The sequence below is a fragment of the Mizuhopecten yessoensis genome, unplaced genomic scaffold (assembly GCF_002113885.1).
Source record: "Mizuhopecten yessoensis strain PY_sf001 unplaced genomic scaffold, ASM211388v2 scaffold716357, whole genome shotgun sequence".
NCBI lineage: Eukaryota > Metazoa > Mollusca > Bivalvia > Pectinida > Pectinidae > Mizuhopecten > Mizuhopecten yessoensis.
The window spans coordinates 885,923-910,289 of NW_018480076.1; the positions used below are offsets into that span (position 1 = coordinate 885,923).

At 33.5% G+C, this 24,367-nt stretch overlaps 2 protein-coding genes across 4 annotated transcripts in view; one reads left to right on the forward strand and one right to left on the reverse strand.

The window, feature by feature from the left end:
• Positions 1-3,135, forward strand: part of LOC110443663 (kelch-like ECH-associated protein 1) — a 36,841-nt gene extending 33,706 nt beyond the window's left edge. For all 3 annotated transcript variants that reach the window (XM_021488023.1, XM_021488024.1, XM_021488022.1), the window contains exon 5: positions 219-3,135. In XM_021488023.1, the coding sequence (XP_021343698.1) occupies positions 219-358 (140 nt within the window). In that variant the 3' untranslated portion in view covers positions 359-3,135. The remainder of the gene's footprint in view (positions 1-218) is intronic.
• A 14,950-nt stretch (positions 3,136-18,085) lies between these two features.
• LOC110443672 (sodium-dependent lysophosphatidylcholine symporter 1-like) overlaps positions 18,086-24,367 on the reverse strand; it is a 53,798-nt gene continuing 47,516 nt past the window's right edge. The window contains exon 22 of the mRNA XM_021488035.1: positions 18,086-19,305. Coding sequence (XP_021343710.1) covers positions 19,194-19,305 — 112 coding nt within the window. The 3' untranslated portion in view covers positions 18,086-19,193. The remainder of the gene's footprint in view (positions 19,306-24,367) is intronic.

Genomic DNA, 24,367 nt, shown 5'->3' on the forward strand with positions numbered 1-24,367 from the left:
TTTGTGCAATGTAAATATATAGTGGTTTGTTTGTATCAACTGGCAAATGATAAACTTATTCGTTTACGTATAAAACAAAGCGGGCGAATCGTCCAGATTGTTAATAAGATAATTTGGGTTATTCTCAAACTAAGAGGAACTGACAATGTCAGTTTTGGTATTTAAAAATGTAAAATGTGTTTTAAACTGAATTTAACACTGCCCGTTTTCTATTTTAGGTGGATATGACGGTAACGATTTCCTGTCATCAGTTGAGTGTTATGATCCAGACAAGAACGAGTGGACAGAAATTACGAACATGACATGTGGCCGAAGTGGTCACGGTGTGGCAGTTGGGGCAGAACCTTGTCGCAGCTGACACCAGCAATATTCTTTCATCTGATTGGACAATTTTGAATACAGATGAAGAGCTTTTGTTGACTATGTTGTGAAGGATTTAGATCTCTGATACAAACAGAAGGTCTGCTGTGATATGGAAACAAACCAGCAGTGTGACTGATTCACTGGTTCAAGATTCGGGAACTTATTCGTCGGGAATCCATTCTGACATGCTATTGTCGTCTAGTTCCTGTTAAATTCACAATCAAGACTTACCCATGTGGATTGCCATCTACAATCAACTTGTTCGAAAAACAAATGAGAATCTCATAGAAGAAATTACGTTGCCAAAGATGCATTAATGAGTCAGCTAAATGATCTTTGCACACAAAATATTCAGTTTACAAATTAAGATTAAGACATTGATTTTGACTTTTTTTAGTTTGAAAGCTATTCCAGTAATTATTGGCTTCATTAATTTAAATGCGAAATGAAAATATTAATTGCATACATTGATAAAGCACTAATTTGAGATTACTGTTACGTTTCTTTATCCATATCTTGCCTTGTACAGTAGCAAACAAGTTGTAAAATGAAAATCAATATGAAATATGATTAGGGTTTATCAATATTCCTGAAGTACTATTAATGAAACCGTGTAAATTGTCCATGTTTGAAAATTGCACAAAATGAAGAAAATGACCAAAAACCAAGTAGGTAGAACTATTTCTAAAGTATCTTTGGGAAATATGTTTCGTGACTGAATTTTTGAAAGTTACAGATATTATAAGGTATAGAGAATGATTTGAACTTTTATATATTATTCAATTTCTTTTGAAATTAATTTTGTCCAAAAAAGCTGTGCAAATTACATGAGGTTTCAAAATATTGGTTGCATTAATTTACATATATAACTAATTTCGATCAGACAGACACTATTTACCGATCTGCTACCAAATGTGTAGTTTCAGTGGAATCTGTTTTTAGCCAGAAATTCTCCAGAAATGATGGTAACAGCTTGTTTGTGATATTTCAAAAAGTAGATACGTTGCTCAAATGTTTACCGATTCTGCTGTGAAGGAAAGCCAGAGAAATCTCCTTGACAACATAGCTATTACGTTTCGTACTAGGAGGAACACATCGAGAAATCTTGCTCATCTCAAATTTGTTTTTGAGAAAACTATGAACTGTTCAATATGATTACAAATATTTGATTACTTAAGTCTTTCAGTTTCAGTGTACATATACCATTAATCAATACCTCTATTATTTATTGTTGTGTTGTCTTCAGCATGGCCGTTGTTGTTTATCGGCCATTGTCATATATCCGCCGTTGGTCATACCGGCTGTTGTTCATTACTCCCATGTAACCCCACATTAATCGTAAACCTTGTGTACTATGCATATTACCTAAATACATAGTATGTACATCTTGTTTTTGTTAAGAAAATACAGACATGTTTCTTGTTGCTCAGACACTAAATTATTACCCCTAAAATCTATTGAAGATCTCGTAGATTTCGGGTTCGATAAATATACCCACATGAAACTGATGGTGGTTTTGCATGATGTTATTTGAAACCATTAAGGAGGGATGAAGAAATCCAATAACAGCTACATACCTATTATATGGTTTTTATCAACGTTTCTTATAATTCTATATCTATTAGGAAATTTTAGATCAAGTTTATGTTTGCTTTGAATTTTCCTTCGAGTAGTTAGACTTGCTCAAGCCCATTCTTAGATGTTAAATTCATGATTTTTCATGTTTTTTAATTAGAATTTAAATTGTGATAAATCATAATAATATAATAAAATTACATTTTCTAATGTTAAGAATTAATCAGTCATCTTTAAGAAATACATTGTTTGCCATTAAGTATAATTGAACGTGGCATAAAATGAAAAATATAATCAACCAGTAACAAATGTTTTGACAAAAATTGGACTTGAGCAAGTCTATGACTAGTCCAGTACTAAATATGTGCTGTAATATAAGCTGTCAAAAGAAGATGAAACTATATCATTTTACAAATGTAGAAATACCAACAACAAAATCTTTTAAACAAATAATTATCTTTCTTTTTAAACATAGGTGAAATGCCATTGAATCAAATGCCAGATTTGAATAGCTCTTCATTTTACTGATCAGTTTGCCTGTTGTTTAGATAGAGATAAATGTCCCGCTCCTTCTTTTCTAAGTAGTTGAGTTACTTTTTAGCTCATACCAGGAGAGAAATTGTTCAGAAAATAGTTAAATTACTTCTCTGTAAAAGTGGAAATTTTCTAGGTGTGGAAATGCCCACACTCAAATATTTATTTATAGATTATGTAGATTATAGAGAAATAGAATATATGAATTTCAGTACTATTGCCAACATGGTAGTTTCCACACTGTGATCAGTTTTAAGGGTCACAACGTGAACATTTCCACATGCAAAAAATTCCACTTCTACCGAATCCCATAAATATTGTACCAGTTAAGTGGTTAAAAATTGATCAATTTTTGATAGACATATGTAAACTCTTGTCATAATAGGGCAAACAGATCAAGCAAACATTGTTAAATTGTTGAATTAATCAATGACTAAGTGCCAGTGTGGTTTTTGTATCGGTTGTGTATGTTTTGTGTTGAAGCCTGTACCAAGTACAGGTGTTATTCAGGTGCTTATACTCCCTATTACTATAGGGTCCCGGTGAGGGCTGGGGGTAAAACGTGGGGACTGGGAAGTCCCACTCAGTATTCAACTTGTGGTACAAGTCAAGTGTTATCATTTTACCATGTACAACTTAATGTAAAATTAAAAATAATCAAAAGAAATTATATCTCATTGTCTTTTTTTCATCTTATTATTTATACATATATACTTGCTTCTCTTTTTCTGCAATACCGTATTGAATCTGATGAAGAAGAGACCAGAGCATCATAATTATAAGCGTATCAAGAGTTTTGCAGAATTAGGAAGCAAATTCCACTTGACAAAAAAGTGGGGGAGATCTGGCCTCAGGAGACCTGAGAATTGTATTAAGTCCCTGAGTAACAACTAAGTTGTAACATTATTAGAATTGTCTATATGACGGTCAAACATGTAAATGAAGACCACCCCATTGTAAAAGTAAAACATGTCTTAATAGACAAATGGTTGATATTGCAATCAGCTTATATGCTAAAGGACATTGCTGGTTACAGAGCAGATCCAAAATGTGGGTTACTGGTGTTGACCAAATCACAACTGTGGCAGCTAATACAAGTATGATATCTAAAACAAGTATGATATCTAAGGCAAGTATGATATCTAAAACAAGTATGATATATATCTAAGGAAGGTATGATATCTAAGGCAAGACTAGTGGTAAAAACAGACACATGGTCACTACAGACCGGTGATCTCTAAGGCAGGTTTGACTCATTATAGACTAGTGGTCACTACAGACCGGTGATCTCTAAGGCAGGTTTGACTCATTATAGACTTGTAGTAACTAGACAGATGATCTCTAAGGTCGGTTTGAATAATTATAGACTTGTGGATCATCTAAGGCAGGTTTGACTAATTATAGCCTTGTGGTCACTACAGACAGGTGATCTCTAAGGCAGGTTTGACTAATTATAGACTTGTGGATCATCTAAGGCAGGTTTGACTAATTATAGCCTTGTGGTCACTACAGACAGGTGATCTCTAAGGCAGGATTGGCTAATTATAGACTAGTGGTCACTACAGACAGGTGATCTCTAAAGAAAATTTGAGTAGTTATAGACACGTGGTCGCTAAAGAAAGGTGATCTCTAAGGCAGGTTTGACTAATTATATACTTGTGGTCACTACAGACAGGTGATCTCTAAAGAAATTTGAGTAGTTATAGACATGTGGTCGCTAAAGAAAGGTGATCTCTAAGGCAGGTTTGACTAATTATAGACTTGTAGTCACTACAGAAAGGTGATCTCTAAGGCTGGTTTGACTAATTATAGACTTGGTTACTAGAGACAGGTGATCTATAGGGAAAGGTTAGAGTAGTTACATATATGTGGTAAGAAAGATGCATCTTTAATTATAATGATGGCATACCGTGGACAACGTAAGATGCAACATTTTATGACAAAAGCACAAAACCTTCAGACAATTTGTTATAAAACGTTCTCCTCGGTTTGTTGGTTCCCCGACCTTCCGTACATTTAATTTCTATTTCCAGGATTACCACATCTGTATCTAGTATGAAAAGTTTCTTGTTACACAACCATTAAGTGTTGTGATTGGGTAGCAAGAAACTTTTCATAATCCATACTAACCAACATGATGAAAATGTTTAGACACATCTGTATCTGTTGTATCAGCAGACAATTACATCAACAAACCGAGGAGACATCAAAACAAAAAGGAAGACATCATTAGCGACAAAGAATCAATATGAAGCGATTAAGCAAATCAAAAATGTCCATGAGTCTTAGCGGTCACCTCAGTAAATCTTTAGAAGAAATCGAAAATGTCATTTTTCCTATATAATAATAGCAAACTTCACCTTTCCGCACCGACAAAACAAACATCCCGTCTAAAAGGAAATTCATCATTTTGATAAGTCATCGACTCGCGGACCTTTAATTCCACAAAGGGTATTTTTTCATAGCGTTTTTGTGACATGGTGAAGAAGATACTTGAAGAGTTGTACACTTTCCCTATTATCAGCCTCTTTCCAATGGCCTTGCATGGTCAAACCCTTTATTTTCACCGATGTGCGTTTACCTTACCCAATAAAACAAAAATAAATGTCAGCAAAAATGTAGTCTGAACTCAGAATCGGGAAACCAAGGGCAAATTAAGATGAAAGAAAATATTTATATTGGAACCCTTGAAAAAGTATAAGGGGATTAAGGTCAGGCGTTCCTAAAGGGTTAGCGTCTTCAGCTAAAATATTATTATAGAGTCGAAAAATGTTCATTTACCAAGGAGAACAGGAATGGATGGCAATAAGTCACCCAAAGATACACCATGCATTTACACGTCTTCAATGCAGGGTCGTAGTTTGGGCCCATTATACGTAATGCTGTGTCATGTTATATGTATGTATGATTGGAGTAATAGGTATGAATGTGGATGTTTATATTGACTAAGCACGTAAAGGCAAAGTAATAGCTGACAACCATGAGATTTTAAGTAGATCAATCCTTGCACTGGATTGCCTGCCTTAGTACCACTTCTCATCGCTAGGCTACGTTTTTTAACACTGTTTTTGAAAGGCCTATCGGAGAGAGGAACTCGTCAAAACACAAGAAACCAAGTCCCACAAGTTAGTAATCAAATAGTAATGAATTGGTTCATTAAATGATACGTTGTTAAGCAGGAACCCGTTTCAATATTTGGTTTGTGGCCTTCAAAGTGAGGTAAGATCATTTATGTAGTCAAATTTATAACAGCGTACTATCCTTAAATGCTGTCTAAACAATACCACTACTTACACAATACCACTAATTTTGAAATTAATTTGACCAATATGACCTCGAATGTAGGAAAGGGTTTTTTATTGAAAATATTTGATAACCCATTCTTATTAAATTCAAATGCTACGTGGCTTCACGTTTACTTCGTACTACGCCTGTTTGATAAACGTCATTAATTCCGGTTAGCGTAAAAAATCAATGTAGCTTTTATGGATATGTAGACGTTTTTAACATATCAAACCTAATGTAACGTTAAAAGTGGGCCAATGCCATTCATATGAACCAGCCTGGAAGCTCTCCAACCATCAGGCTATACTGGCCAAATATTTCTAATCTGAAGGTTTTTTCGTTCATTAAGAATCGAAGAAGGCGAAAATATGACATGGTTATGAGCACGACACACGATGACGTACGAAGATTGACGGCAACAGGACACTCATTAGAGTAACGAAGTAAGAAAACATCTAAATAGATAATCCAAATTGTCTAGACTACAATTTAAACAAGATGACGGGCGTTAAACACCTGAATTTATGACTTATACAATTTAGAGGAATACTGCTAAATTTCTAACTAGATATTCTGTAATGTGTGTATATTAGGAATCGTGCGACCACGCAAAAAACTCCGGCTTAAAGCTTACATGTACTACATATGAACAGAAACGTCACGATTGGCTGTCAAACCACAGAATTGCATTATAAAAGTGCGGCGAAACAGCTTGATCAGCTGCTTAACAGCTTGTGATTATCCGTAGTAATTTGATAAATGTTGGCCGTTTATGACATCAAGCTTACCCAATACCAATCTGAATAAATACAGCTGTTCATTATCACGTACCGCATACCGTAGGTATTTTTTTATTAACATCTGATTTTAATGAGATTGACCCAATACTGTCATAAATTTAATGTGATCGTCACGTTCATTTTCATTTAACAATTCTTGCCTAGCAGATATAGGAACACTATACCAACACTGAGATAGCAATTAACAAATAACAGAATTCGGGGATATACCAAAAAATGTGTCCAATGTGATACCAAAACACCAAGAAATGTGTCGCATGTATCAATACCCAGTGAAAATTATCACCATTAGTGGTATGAGAGCCACAACTCCTGCCTAGACCTAAATCAAGGGTTATACCTTATCATGCATATGTTGGAGCGAGGTAGTTTTCAAACATAGCAATGGAAACTTAGGAAAGAAGCACACGTAGACTTCTGTTTAGAAAACAAAATTAATTTATCTGTCCAGAATCCAGCACGGCATACTAAACAGACGTCTAATCCACTGGTCCTCGTAAAGTACAGATGAATCACACCTATTAGCCGACCTCCGACACTCGCCTGTGGATGGATTACCGAAACAAACAACATTGTTTAGGCAACAGCGTGAATAGGAGGTGTCCACTAGTCCTCGGTACCCGCCTGACACCGTGACCCTAATCATCGCTGTAGCATCACTTCAAACCTCTTCGCCTCCAATCAGACATTCACCTGAACTCTGTCTGTAAGCGTTGCCTACGCTTGACCGATATATATACGTATAGTTTGTGGTCAGATGTGGTCAAAATAAAACAAGAAAGAATGTCATTCATAAAATCAACAGAAATCTTAGTGACTGTCCGTAGAATGATAATGCAGATTTATTTTACACCACCCATTGCAGACCACATCAGATTATATTATTTTTAACACAGCATCGTAATATGTAAAGCTATAAATTAACGTTCACAACTACCTCTGTGTCATCGGTGGTCATCGGAGCATCACGTTTTCTCTTTTTAAGCAAAAACATGTATACCAGGTTTCCAAAAGAAGACGTTCGTCTAACACATAAACTAAATCACAGGTAATCACTATGTCCACTTGTTTTACTAACAAACGTATAGTGACATGCTATTATTGGTGTGTTTTGCGCACACACCATAGTCTGCAACGTTTATGGGAGGTAGGAATACAATGACGGGATGCTATTCCGTGCTCCTGTTAAATAGTGTGTAAAATACAAGAACAAATTACACAGAAAATAAGTTCATAGGAACAAGTGGTGCGGAAGGGTTAGCGTCTTCGATGTCAGTGACGATCCCCGTAACTCTAGGTCAAATCTGAATAATATGTGCTCAAAGCTAGAGGCAAGTTAATGACAACGAACTAGCAAGGCACATCAATGAGCATGCTAAAAACATCGACTTTCATATCACACAAGGAGAGAGAGAGAGAGAGAGAGAGAGAGAGAGAGAGAGAGAGAGAGAGATGTTATATAGCTTATTTTTGCAGAAGCAAATAAATATTCAATTTTATCTCTATGTTTATGAAGATACTAATTGTAATATATGCATTATTTCACAGAAAATAATGTGATATCTAAGATTTCTTTTACTTATCATTAAAATTTGGAGTTATCTTTAAAATTATATCATAATACTGGTTTCGGGTATCGTTAAATTTTGTTCAGTCTATATAAGAGTCTCTCTGGGTGATTTATGATGAGTCAACAGGAAGCATTTATGTCATTATCATTTTTATTAAGTCCCGAAATGCCTCCAAGTCACGACAAAGAAAAACAACGCTCTATACTATGACACATTTTTAACTTAAATATTTCAAAGTCTGCTGTGATTAAATTATCATTTATTATATAATAAAAAAATCTACATACTTTCCTGCATATAGACGACAGACATCATGGGCTTTGCCGCAATGGCTTGTGCTTTTAGTTAGCATTACCACCAGGAAGTGACGTTGCGTGGGTTTTCCCTTTGTTTGTCGATGAAGCAAAACCCACCTCCAGACCACCTCGCCTTTTTTCAAAATACTCTTTCAAGTATTTTCATGTGAATATTTAATTTGTTCATATTTTGCCCTCGTTTCTTAATTATGGTTTTGCTGACATATCGGTAATCTCTTGTTGCTTGTATTTTTAATCTCATTTCCTCATAGATTTCTATTTATATCCACTGTCTACACTTTCAAATTGCGGGGGAAACGTTTTATTGTGAAATGAAAATAAATACTTATTCAATTGTATATATACATATATTTGTTATTTATTCATTAATCATTTATTTATTCATTGACCCATTTAATTTATTTTATTTATTTGTTTAATTTTGGTCTGTTGGTTGATTCCAATTTCAGCTGCTTGAGGTGCGTTTTTCAATATATTTCTGTCAATATCGTTCACTTGATGATACAAATACATATATCTACTTCTTACATTTGATGACATTTTATTTGAACTTCAATTTCGTTATTTCTTATCTGAAATATACTGTAATTATTATACTTTATGAAATAGGCGTGTACAAAACATGTACTTGTCAAAACCCGGGAGCGTCCACCCATTACGAATTAAATAGCAAATGGGCTAGTATTCACTCGAAACCCTATTATTAAAATAGACATTACCTATTTACTGGGACCAAATTTAGTAGCAAGCTGTATTGACAGAGCAACAAAACTAAATACGCTACAGCGATCATCTTTATTTATTTATTATTCCTATTGCTTCTGGTCTTCAATAACAAATGTCGTATATTTCCTGTTACAAGGTTATTTTGTCGACGACAAAACTATTCGCTGAGCTGATACATGTAGAAGGATGGATGGTGATTGAAGTGTTATTTCCTGTACGAGAAAGTCAAGAAATCAGCAACAATGCGACGTCTGATCAAATTTGGTTTCTTAGTTCTTTCTAATTTCTTTTCTTGTTCAAAGTGTTACTTATTGAAATTCTGCGTTTTTGCAGCAACATTCTCTTTTCCACATATCAATTGAATTTAGCTAATGATCAAAAATATGCAATATGATCAAACAATAACTGTTTGTTTTTCAAAATGTTTGATACAAAGTGATATTTCAATACATGTATCAATAAATGTAAAAAAAAAGTGTCGTCAAAAATAAGACACAGAAGTACAACATATTTCGTTGATAATTGTATCTACAACAAATCGCATTCCTTTGTAAATGGTATTATATTTCAGAAAAGAAAACTTGGAAGGATAGAGTGTTTGGAAGCTGAGTTAGAAGGAAAGAATAAGACAGGAACAAATAACGTAGAAAGAATGAGGGAATGAGAACCAAAATTACAAACGAATATGATTTCGTGGAACACAAGGCTTATATGTCTTATATTTAAAGTTAACATTGGTTACCTCACATCATCTTTATTACAGTACGAATAAACAACACCAAAACTTAGTTTAACTACTAGTGTTGTATGGATATTTGAAATGTCAATTAGGTTTTAGATGTTTTCAAATTATTTCAAAAAATAAGTATATACACCCGTAGAAATATGTGTGTGAACTAAATGTTTCTTTTACACTTTTCTTTAATACATCTTTGTCCGTGGTAGGTGAACACATCTTATTCGTTTATAGACTTTTGATTTTATTGCAATTGGGGGAAGCATATCAGCTGTGATTTTTTTAATGTCGCTTAGCGGATGACACAGATGACAGCTCCCGATTCTGCAGGAACTCCCACATTAGTTGCCCTTCACGCCGATCCTGTTATTTTTCTATCACTTGTGTATAAACTTACATATACTGCGAGAAACAAACTGTGGTTTCCAACCAAGAAAACGTATTTTCTTTAACACGTCTATATTAGCATTAAACTGTGAAATCATGCTATGGCACGGTGATGGTTCCTTCCCGGAGAGAGGAGAAAAGAATGTGTCTGCATGAGTTGGTCATTTTGTTTTGATATCACACCGTTTTTCGAAATCTGCCACGCACGTTTTCGCAGCCAAAACATTGACCGTTCCTCTACAAAGAATATCTTTCCAGAAACATTGCACTGTTGTTACATAAAACCTCCAATGATGTTTAATGTCGTTCTTTTTCTTATCATGAGAAATTTCTGTTTCGAGAAAGGCTAACGGCGTTAGAAATACATAATTGTGAACTATTATGGAGCATATTTTGTGTGAAATACAGTGATATTACACTTAAACGTCTGATGGCGTTATCACACTGAATACAAGTTTGGTTATTTCATTATTGTATACAATTAATGTTATAAACAGACCTTCCCTTCACAAACACTGTAGCCTTATTTTACAAGTACCACGTATGTCTCTGTAATATATACCTGACATATTGTTTAGCTACACAATTACATCATCGTTTTTAAATCAGATTAGTCGCTATACTTTCCGATATCAATATATTCTTAATTCCCGTTATAGTCATGCCGTGTTCAGTTGTCGCTGGAGTTTCCATTTCTTACAAATCAGATATGATATGGTGATGATATTTAAGTTTTTTGCCATTTGACAAAATATTTTACAAAACATATATAGATTAAAAAGAGCATGCTTTTAAAACATTTTTATTTAACAGTTTTATTGAAACACGCTTTCGGACGTTACACTTGATTCCAACATCAACGAACATGCATTGCCATTTAAATATATTATATGTTTGAAACCTTTAGTTTTGAGTTTTGTAATAATTACATTTCATATTATATACATGTATAATATTGAAAGTTCTGCCTTTGACCTCATTGTGACGAGAAGCAAAGGTAATTTTGATGATTAAGTTTACAGTAGTATTTCATAGTGTTGAGCTAAATTTCTAATCAACCGACTTCGGACTTTTCCTCTTTGTTTATTGTAGATTTTATTTATTTAATGGCAAGAGTAAATATATATTTCTTTATTTTCAGAATATAACCAATTTCCTTTGCCCCACATCTAGGCTGTTCGTTTATTCTTATGAATGTGGAAACCATTTCTGAAGACGGGGAACATCATACAGATGTCCTATGTGGTCAAGAAGTAAATATATAAATCAATAAAACGCCTACTTTCCCTGAACGCCTGGTCGGTCCTCCAGTTATTTTAAAATATTTATGATAGTTCGAAAATTGGAACAACATATATAGCTTGATATATGCGTGAAAAAATGGCCGTTCAGGATATCATTAATTTTACCATTTGGCCAAAATCTTGTATGACACAACGTAATCATTGTTAAATGTTTTAACAGCAAGATTTTTGTCAAAAAATCATTCTTTAGATTTTTGTTATACGCAACTAACAAAATCAAACGATTTATTTAAATGAAATTTATTTTATTACTTTAATTGCATTTTGTTGAAAATGAGATATAGTTATTTTATTTGAATCAGTTATAGGAGTGTACTTATTATAGAAAGAACTTAGCATAGGTTAACTAAGTCTACACTTCACAGAATGCATATGTAAATGTTGGCTCGGCTGTTAATTGGACTGTTTACCACATTAAATGTTATCATGCACCTGATAACCCGTGCTCTGCGTTGCATAATAAGTATGTTTAAACTAATACTCGAGCACTTAATAGCTTATGAACAAGAACAAATAAAAATCAATTTAAAATATTCCATGCGTCTGACTTTGGGATTGAATTACATTTAAGCAATGAATGTTTTAGCAAATGTTTTTTTTATTTTTTATAATTTTATTTTTTGAAACATTTTCATCATTACAGAATAATTACAATATTAATTTTCATACTCATTCTTCAACCAACATTTAATACAAATTTGTAATTTTTTTTTTTAGAGAGAGAGAGAGAGAGAGAGAGAGAGGAGAGGGAAGGAGCAAAAGAGCTTTTACAGAAATAGAAATTGAGGGTTGAGGGGAGGGGGGCTGAGAAGACAACAAGCGGTCAAAGTGACGAAGATGTTGAGTCCATGTGTGTCCATGTGTGTCCATTTATTAGTGCAACTATTTATTTAACCTGAAACATAATAATAATTTTAATTTCAACAGTAAAGTGGCAGGGAGTTACATTTCTCTCTTTTAGTCAAAATTTGACTAACATAGGTAAAATATACACATGTATTCTATCTTTTTTGGGTTTGTCAGGGATTGGGAGTGATTTCTAATCATTTATTCCATTTCTTCCAAGAATTTTCCGTTTTTAAAGCAGTATCTACTCTCTGCCTATAGAAATATATTTTTGAATTCTGTAGTGATCTATAATAGCATTTTTTAAAGCATGAATTGATAGGGTTTGTTGCAAGCATCTTGATCTATAGATATACAGTTTCATTATTAGTAGAACAACGTTATCAGTTGTATAGTAAGTACTTTTATAGTTATGCATGCCAAAAATGAAAGTTTCCTTATTAAAAGTAAATGGAATAAATAATGAGTCTAATAAAAATTCAAAGTTCTGAAAAAATGACTGTACTTTTTCACACTCCCATAGCATATGAACTATCGTTTCTATTTCTGTTTTACAAAAAAAGCAGTATGGAGTTTCTACCAATCCTATCTTAAATATATGCGAATTGGTTGTTAAAATGTGATGATTTATTCTATATTGTAACCAGTGTTACTTAGAATTTTTCGAAACTTGAAAGGGTGTTTTATATATACAATTCCATGTTTCATCATCTAGATTAAATAGTTCATTCCACTTTATTTTACCTGTTGCTGTGATATTATTTTTGCAGAGCATTTTGTAGAAGTCCTTTGACCCTTTAATATTTTTAAAGAAAATCTCAAGATTAAGTGGAATAAAAGGATAACTAACAACATCATTACCTATTTCCTTATGCCTAAGATATTTCTTTACTGCTCTAACTATTCCTTCAAAGGTAAGGAAATTAGTTCTTAAGTTATATTTCTCCATAACTTCCTGATAATTATAAAAAGTACTTGTTTTCGGGTCTTTTATTATATCATTGATAATAATTACCCCCTTCTTATACCATTCTTTATAAAATACAGTTCTATTTTCTATTGTTATAAATTTACTATGCCAAATAGGTGTTTTCAGTATTGTCCCAAAGAAAATGATACAGTCCTGAATTTTTTTTAATGAAGTGTTCATCTGGATTTGGTAGGGATATAAAAAGATGATAAACTTGTGAGATAAGCAAAGACTTAATAATGTGAATTCTCCCAATTGGTGTAAGTATTCTCCTATTCCAATGTTTAAGATTAACTTAAGTTTTACCAGTTTTTTTATCATAATTCAGTTTTGTTATTTTATGTAAATCAATGTGAAAATCAATCCCTAGTACAGTAAACTTATGGTTCCCCCAATGCAAGTTCCACTCTGGAAAAAATGTATCCTCATAGTATTTTTTGCTTCCTATCCAAATTACTTCAGTTTTAGTTGTGTTTATTTTCAATCCCGAAATTTTGGCAAATGTGTCTAATTCTTCTAATGTTTCCCTTAAAGAGTTTTTCGATCCGTTAAGAATAACTGAAGTATCATCAGCATATTGAGATAGTAATATTGGTGTGTTTTCTATATTTCTTTCTTTAATACTATCATTATTTCTAATTCTGATACCTAGTACTTCTGCACATAAAATAAATAAATATGGGGCAATAGGGTCACCTTGACGACATCCACGTTTAATTTCAAAAAATGGTGATAGATTCCCCCCTTGGTTAATAGATGACTTTGGACACTTGTGAAAAATTTTGATCCAACTTCTTACATCATTTCCAAAATTAAAAAAACCTAAGAACCTTATCAATAAAATACCAACTAACAACATCGAAAGCTTTCTCAAAATCAATAAAAAGTAGTATACCAGGTATTTCATTCTCTTCAGCATATTGCATGATGTCATAAATTATTCTAGTGTTTTCTCCTATATATATTCCTGAAATAAAACCTGACTGATCAGTATTAATTAATTTGTTTAAAACAGTTTTTACTCTATTTGCGATTGAACCCGATGCTATTTTGTATACTTTATTTAGAAGTGAAATAGGTCTCGAGTTTTTCAAAAATTGCCTCGCCTTATCTCCCTTTGGTAAACATGTTATGATTCCCTGTCTTTGTGTTATTGAAAGTTCATTATTATCATATCCATATCTTATTGATCTAACTACATACTGACCTAACTGTTTCCAAAAGCATTTAAAAAATTCAGAAATAAACCAATCAGACCCCGGACTTTTATTGTTTTTCATATTTTTAAGTGTACAAGATGCTTCATTATAAGAAATACTCCCCTCTAGACTTTCCGATTCTTGACGACTCAATTTTGGAACACTATTACCATTTAAAAACTGATCTAAATTAACCTCATGAAGATCATTATCTGCAGAATATAATTTTTCATAAAATTGTTGTACCTCATTTAATATTTCACCCTGTCCCCTAATCAGTTCTCCATTTGCTTTTTTCTATTACTGGGAAAATTTTAGTAACAAAATTTCTATTTTCAAGATTTAAAAAATACTTAGATGGTTTTTCGCTTTCTTCTACCCATTTAGCTTTAGATCTCAAAATACTTCCTTTCAGTCTATGTATTCTTATTACTTCTAATTCATTTTGTTTTTCTTCTAGTTCTTTAAAGTCTACATTTTCTTGAGCTTCTAGTTCTTTAATTCTATTTCTAAGATAACTTTCCTGTTTGTTTTGGGGTTTTTTCTTGTATGAAGCATAAGAAATAGTCTTTCCCCTAATTTCAAATAAAAGAGTGTCTAAAAAAAGTTGGTCATTGATTGTTAGTTGAATATCTTCATTTGGAATGACAGACAAATAATCGAGGTTGTAAATTGGTAGTGCATATTGTATTTTAATGTCTAAAATATGTTTATTAATAATATTAAGACATTCTCTATCATGAAGTAATGAATTATTGAACTTCCAGATGCCTTTTCGTTTAAGCAAATGTTGTTATGGTTCTATAACACACATTGCTATTGATGACAAATTTAATAAAGCCCGGCAGCGCCTGTGTTATAGGACCATAAAAATATTTACATTTTGACAGAGTAGTTACGCTTTATTTAGTTATTTCGAACTGTTCTTTGAATAGCAAATTAAGCAATGGAAGGATGTATAGAAAATGTTAATAAAGCTTATCAATGATAAATTAATCCAAAAAGATAATTTTAACAGTATGGATGTAATATATGATTTGCGATTTTTGCATGTGGTAAGCTTGCATTTATGTGTCATGTTCAACTTCATCTGAAAATTTAATAAATGCGTTAGCCTATTTTAGTATACTAAAGTGATATTTAAAACGTTAACTCGAATTTTGATGATAGGACATATTGTGAATTTAGTGTTATATCTTATGTTTTCAAAAGTTTTTTTAAGTAAAACAACGTCGTTTAATCAACAACTTTTTCAGCTAATCAGCAAATACAGTTGTACATTAAGTCATACTCTGAAAAACAATACGAAACTACTGATTACACTACCAGCGGTTCTTACAGATGTCCTGTGTGATACTATAGTTTTAATTTAATATCAATTAAGATAGTGAACATGATCATCGGACATGAACGTGCAGAATCCTCTTGCTCAGTTAATTAAACAATACGGAGACAGGTATTTGACTTGATGACATAGCTTATCCGGCGTTACCTGTTTACACACTGTCATTTATACTACAGAAGTAGATCACAGAGGTTAAAATACAGGACAGTGTCACAGTTTTTGAACTTATCTAATCTTATATCATACGTTATTTTTGTACGGATAATACATGAGCCTTCTAACTGTCATTTGATAGGAAAATAATGGATAATCCAGATAATACAGCATCATATTTCCGTATTGTCATTAGAAAACCTATATATAAATAACATAGCGCTATTACGTACCAGTTCATATACACTATAACTCTTCATTTTGTAACTCAACTAGAATATATATGCCTCCATTTATAAATAATATCTACACTAAAACTGAATTTAGTAATTTTAAATAAATAACAAATCGGGTTGGGCAGTGGTGGAGTTATTATCAGTTTTCCAAGAAATAATCTAGCCAAGATATATATTGCTTGGGACGAGATAATCACTTCTCCGATAACTGATGTAGACTTCAACACTCACAGCCTATTAAATATATTCTAAAACATAATCTCTTTTGAAAAAATGTTGAAAAAAAAGAAACTTAATGGAAAACATTTTGTTAATTAGGCGCAATTTGCCTACGTTTTGCCCAACTAAGAACCGAATGGACTATAATGAAATTAAACTCCATGACATAATATTGTAATCATGATACATACCATATCTAGTTTATGGAGACCTGTGGCTGGCTGTTATGTTGGTGGTACGGCTATGTGACCTATTTCAGTAGGTTAGATATATTACATTATAATATGGAAATTTCTACGAGACCTGTGTCAGGCTGGGGCGTGGGTGGTAGGACCGTGGCATTTAACCTCTGACCTGCTGATACATAATGTAACTAATCAAAATGATTTGTTGTTTATTAGGCTTGTTGAATTTTGCAGGTGACGTAAATGAGACCGTCAGCTCCTAGACATTGACCGGTTGGTGTCCATATCAGTGTTTCAGAGTAGGAGGTATTGAGCAATTCTTCGGTGATAATGTTGTAACCATACGCGCCAAACTACATGTCATGTAGGTCAAGTTGTAGGGGAGAGACTGACGCAGCATGACGAAGCAATATTGTGGTCGTGTACAGTTGATATGAAAATAATAGTATCGATTAGAATGATTTTTGACGTCATGGCTTTGCGGGTATATGTACGGAGGTGTTAACTGCAGATTTGTATATACATGTTTACAAGTACTTGTTGTCATTTATCGGTAATCGTTCAGAGCGTGATTTATTAAATCAGTTCACTGCATGAAGTGCTCTTCACTATACACTAAAAGCCTTTCAATATCTAACACAGCTCATACTGAACGGGTAAAACATAAGTAACCAAAACACAACACACAAGGTAAGAATCGGGAAAACAAAAGGAACAGAGGAGTCATCAAAACAGAGGAGAAAAGGTGCTTCGGAAGGATATCAACTTCCTGCACAACAAGTGGAACTAAAAACCCGATAAGAGAAGAATAGTGAAGACCCGTGAAATAATCTGCTTTGTAACTCACAATACACGATACGGGCTCCATTTATATTGTACTACGCCTTCCTTTTATATAGTTTACAGCTGACAACAAAAGGAAGTACAGAAGTGCCAAGAAAACCATAGTTCGAACTCAATATTGATAAAACTATTGCAATTTATAAGCAACAGACACCTTTACGTAATGCCCTTGAAAAGAAGAAGGAGAATGAGACCAGATGTTCTGGAAGAGAAAGCGTCTTCTGCTTCCTCGAGGACATCCGCAGGTTAATCTAGCATTGTTATGAGTTGTGAATCGTTTATTAATTGGTGCGTTTTTCATCAGATTAGCGTTAAAAGGTTAATGTAAAATGGTGGTGCGATATCTTCTCTTCAGAAAGCTTAGTCACTTCCATAGGAGATCTTGGTTTAAAACGACCAAAAAATAACAACTCCAACTTAATCACCATGACTATACCGAAGTGTACTCTTACAAATATAATGAAAAAAAGTACGACACATTTAATTTATCAAAAACAAATATATGTTCAACAAATATTAGCATCACACAGATTTGTGTTTAATATTTGTCTAACAACGTGATCCCAGGAAAGGCTCCAAAGTGCCTTATGTAAATATATTACACAAAATATCCTCTTGAGTCAGAATGCAAACAAAAGAAAATATGATGAACTTCATATATTAAAAGAAATAAACCATGCTATACATTATTTTATTTGAAATGTCTTTGTCAGAATGCCAGCCCCAATCCAAATCACTTATTCATGACAGAAAAATATGTTAATTCAGTTATCGATCATCACGTAAACGCTCCTGAAATGTCATGCCTTTACGTGGGAAAATTGAGTTGTGTAATAGGCAAAAATAATGTAATATTCTTACTTTTGAAATATCACATGTTGACCTTTATCAATTTTGTAACAGCAGCAGTAACTGGTTGTGAAAACCATCGTGACAGCAGTAACAGTTTGTCATAGTGTTTATCAGCTATATCATTATAGCTGTCGTTAGTTATTGTTTTAAGACGTTGTTCATTAATTATTCTTTGTATTGGTGTTTTTTTGTGTGTTTTTTTATGTTAATCAGTTATTTCGCAACAGCAGTGGTAACTTATTGTTTTATCACACTTTTGTTAAAGTGTGGCGGATCATTAGAAGTAACCTTTTGCAACATTACACTTTTCTTCAATTATATCACAACGGCTGTAGTTACCTCTTGTTATACAATTATTTTCATGAATTTTATCGAAACAACACCAGTTACTTGTTTAATGACGATTTTCGTCAATTAAATCACAACAGCAATAGTGACTTTTGCTTAATGATATGATTAATCAGTGATATTGCACCATTTTTTTTAAATATTTAACCGTTCTTCGATAATAAACAGCGGTAGCATCACTGGTTAATGCATGTCGATACACATTCAGCACTGATATAATTAGCGATATCGTATCAGCGTAAGGCACATCTTGCTGTTTGGTATTATGCATTCAGTACCATAAGGTGGGCCAGGTCAGCAATGCTCATTGGTAATTCTTTTTCGGTTCACATTTAGTTAGTAATTGATCCATTGGCGGTAATGTATCAGCCATTGTCACAAATTGTTGTCAAACATCGCTTAGCATTCAGTACTGAATTCATCAATGGTATTGTAACTGGCGCTGGTTAGAAACGCTTCATCCGGGGGAGGTGGTGACTGTTGTTTCTTCTGTGGCCCGGCTGGTTTTTTCCTGCAATTAGAAAACAAAATATTGTAAAGTTTGCTGAATATGTTGCTGTCTATCATGGGACGTCATGTCGTTAACAAATTTCTCTCTTAATTCTTTTTAAAATAACATCGCACCAAAGTCAGAGAGGTAACCAGGAACTAATTCGAAAGTCGAATAAAAAAAATGCACAAGTACGTACGGAGGAGATTCAAACCATTAACAGAGACACCTTAGGAACCAGATAAAACACCAGTTGTAATTTCAAAGGTATACTTTCTCCTGAAAGTTTAACCACTGGTTTCACGTGAAACATGACGCAAGGTACTTAAGGATGTTCTCTTCTAGGGATTAAATCACTTTTAAGTCTCGTTTTGATCTCGTGTAACGGATTTTTGTAATATTGAACAAATTATGATCAATTTTAAAAGCAAACACGGATCTAAAACATGTGTAAAAAATAGATGCCTATTGTTTGTAGAACATTTTTAACCACGATTATAAACAAGAGGCCCATGGGCCTTAGCGGTCATCTGAGTTATGTAAAAACTGATGTTATCGATGTTGCCAAATGAAAAAGAAATCATTTTGTAACAAAGGTAACTTGAACTACATATAAAGCAAAAGTAGTGTGAAAGATCTGGGTAGTATATGTATTATGTACAAATAGTGGTTCTGTCAGTCAGATGAATTATGGTAAAGCACCTTAAGACTTCCTTCCATCTATGAAGACCATTTGATTCTACCATATCTGGATCTTGTAAAGAAGATTTTTGAAATTTTAGTCAATTTGACCCTTTTTGGCTCGCCCCTCAGGCTCCTGGGGGCTGGGGACCATATACTTCACAATTAAATTATTGGTCTTCAGAAGAAGATTTTTGAAATTTCAGTCAATTCAGCGCTTTTTGTCCCCACCCATCAGCCCCTTGGGATCATTCAGGGCTGATATGTGCATACCATCAAACTTTTATCCAATGCTGTAATGCTAACCAAGTTTGAATTAATTCCAATGGAAATAAAACAAATATTGGTCCAAAATGTGATTTCCCTATATAAACTATAGTAAAGTTTACCCCCTCCCCAGGGGGAAACGTAAAACCCCAGGGTCATGAATTTCACAAGTTTGGTAAAGCACCTAAGGCCCTTCCATCTATGAAGAGTATTTGATTCTACCATATCTGGATCTTGAGAAGAAGATTTTTGAAATTTTAGTCAATTTGACCCTTTTTGGCCCCGCCCATCAGCCCCTGGGGTCAGTCAGGGCTGATTTGTGCGTATCATCAAACTGCTATCCAATACTTATAATGCTAACCAAGTTTGAATTAATTCCAATGGAAATTAACAAATGTTGGTCCAAAATGTGATTTAGCTATATAAACTATGGTAAAGTTTACCCCATCCCCAGGGGGAAACGCGAGACCCCAGGGTCATGAAATTCACTATCTTGGTAAAGCACCTTAACACCCTGCTATCTATGAAGAGTATTTGATTCTACCGTACCTGGATCTTGAGAAGAAGATTTTTGAAATTTTAGTCATAAATAATGTAGACTTGATGTCGTCACATATATCATATAGTCGGAAGATTACGTAACTGGCTAAAAAGTACAGTGTGTATGCATTATAAACCAAACTATTCTAGCAAATATTAGTTTCCTTTACAACGACGAAATAAGTGCCGTCTGGTATTTGATGCTTATTGTTTCAGACATTATTATTTGACAAACGCTTAACACGAACAGGTCAGGTAGTGATGTTTGCACTCGAGCATTATATAATATAAACTAATTTGATGAATAGCATTTAATAAGACATGCTTGGTTAGGTCTAACAAAAGACTATAGACAAGGTATGTATATATATAGCGGCTAAAAGATGTAAACGTCCATGTGACGGTAAAAATATATATCAAAAAAAAAACGTAGACTAAATTTCGCTAGCATTTTCGCCCATCTTGGGGCTCTTGAGGCGATTTGAATTTGAATACGACATAATCAAGAACATATGACAAATACATTTAAATCGCCTGAAGAGCCCCGAGATGGGCGAAAATGCTAGCGAAATTTAGTCTCCGTTTTTGTTTTATGTATCTCAACAACATGTCAAATATATTGTTCTTTGTAGGTATCCTGCATAATGCGTCCACAATATAGAGAGTACAGCAGGTATTTATTTGCCCATTGTTAATAATATAGGTAAGTACCAATTTGTGATATATATTTGATAGCCACAGCAAGCTATTTTGTGTAGAGGCACGGTTCATAATATGCAAACATAACTCGTTACCTAATTTGAAATTAACCAGTTCTTCTCTTAATATAATTAAGGGTTATGTTCACAGTTGGCCCCTAACATCACCGAATCCTTTTTTGGACTACTGTATGTATTAACAAATATCTAAAGGTGCAATCACCGGCGTTATGTTTATCTTTATGTTTATCTTTATGTTTTTATAATTGGGTGAATATTTTATTGAAAAACAAATATTACACACACACACACACGGCGGAAATACACATCATCTAAAACCTTAATGACTCATAAGAACTGCATCATTAACAATATTGAAATTGGAGGTTTAGACATCAGGCACCGGTCGCTCAAAGGTTGGTCAGATTTACCCAGTGGTTGGGGAAAATTTGATTTGAATACAACATAATAAAGAACATATGACATCATTTCTCTTCTTAAGAATGGTTAAGGATGATCAGGTTGACGTGTTTTGAGAATTAAATCTGCTTTGAAAGTCTCAGAATTTTAGTGCCAACAATTTAAAATGTTCAAAGTTAACCAGCCTTTGAGCAACCGGGAGCCAAATCATAATCAAACAACTAACTTTGATATGAAATTTTGGTTCGGTACTACAGCGTTTGATCAGCTGGCTTATTCCTCGGATTTTCGTTTAGTCTGTGTCTTCTGGAGGTTTTTTAAAATAAAGGTTTTCCTGTATTTTCATTTATTTACAAATATATATCGTAACAAACGCCTGTAGCACCAAGGCATGGTTTCTATCACCAGAAGATATATGTCTGTAAGGTATATGTGTCCGTTACCATGGTTACTTTAAACATATATATTCATATATAATTCACAATTTTGGTTGACCTTTGGCCATGGAAGGTTTCTGCTAAATTTATTTGAAATTGGTTCAGGGGTTTTGGAGAAGAAGTCGAAAATGTCAATTGTTTACGAACGCACGACGGACGACGCACGACGCCGGACAAAAGGCGATCGCAGGTGTCTCAGGTGACCTAAAAATGACCAATTGCGCGGTCATTTAAAAAAATGTGTTTATACAACTTTTTGACACTAGATTGATCACTAAAGTCGTCATAGTGTCGCCATTTGTAATTGTAGCAAGTTCATTTTTTCTGTTCAAATTTATTAAATTAATGTTCAACAAAGTTGAAAATCATACATATTTGGTATTTTATTTACATATTTAGAGTAACTGAAACACTTTTTATTTTAAATTCGGAAAAAAGGTTAAATAGCAGTACTTTGTATATCAAGGGTTAAATATGCAAGAAAAATAGGTGAAAAAAATGAGTACTATGTTTATCAATTAGGCAAACAATCATACATATCTGATAACACACTTGGAAGTTATTGTAAAAATTTGTTCTGCAAATGGTCAAAACCAAAAAAAAAGCATCACCTAAATTCACATATTCTGTTAAAAGAAAACTTTGATCGATCAAATGGGAAAAAACGAGCGCATAGACATTTATTCTTTTTGCATTTTCTACTATGCCCTTATTTCTTCTAATGTTTCCCAAAAATGCATATAATTAAGTTATACACAGGAACTTTTGACTTCTCAGAGTACATCCTTAATGCTATTTACTGTTTGATAACACCTTTGAATGTATGTATATGTACAATTACAATTCTTTCATTCCTCAATCAAATGTCGTCTACCTGACGTACTTCCTTAAACTGACCCTCTGAATATTATCAAATTAAAATTAACATATCATCACTCGGACCGCACACACGATTCTATACCCGTAACACTGGTAATTGTCCAACAAATATATCTCCTTAAACACTTTGTCAACAGTAATTGCTGCCATAGAATCGAATCATGACTCTCCTTCGATGCCAGACCCTCTCCAGCCACTCTCTGCATATCTTGCCAGCTCTGGCACTCGCTCTCTTATCAACCAATTTATTAGAACCACCAGTAACTCTCCGTCCGCCGCCTAATTTCTTTTCTCTCCCCATTATCATCAAGATAAGGCTCCTTCAAACGAGCTAAGCAATGCTGACATAGCGCATCTATCTAGCAAATCACGATACTTATCACAGGCTCTGGAGAAACATAATCGACTGTAACACACCAGGTATTAAATGGTGGCATTTAATTACTTAGGAAACAGAACATAAATAATGTAGACTTGATGTCGTCACATATATCATATAGTCGGAAGATTACGTAAATGGCTAAAAAGTACAGTGTGTATGCATTATAAACCAAACTATTCTAGCAAATATTATTTTCCTTTACAACGACGAAATAAGTGCCGTCTGGTATTTGATGCTTATCTGTTTCAGACATTATTATTTGACAAACGCTTAACACGAACAGGTCAGGTAGTGATGTTTGCACTCGAGCATTATATAATATAAACTAATTTGATGAATAGCATTTAATAAGACATGCTTGGTTAGGTCTAACAAAAGACTATAGACAAGGTATGTATATATATAGCGGCTAAAAGATGTAAACGTCCATGTGACGGTAAAAATATATATATATAAAAAAAAACGTAGACTAAATTTATTACACACACACACGGCGGAAATACACATTATCTAAAACCTTAATGACTCATAAGAACTGCATCATTAACAATATTGAAATTGGAGGTTTAGACATCAGGCACCGGTCGCTCAAAGGTTGGTCAGATTTACCCAGTGGTTGGGGAAAATTTGATTTGAATACAACATAATAAAGAACATATGACATCATTTCTCTTCTTAAGAATGGTTAAGGATGATCAGGTTGACGTGTTTTGAGAATTAAATCTGCTTTGAAAGTCTCAGAATTTTAGTGCCAACAATTTAAAATGTTCAAAGTTAAC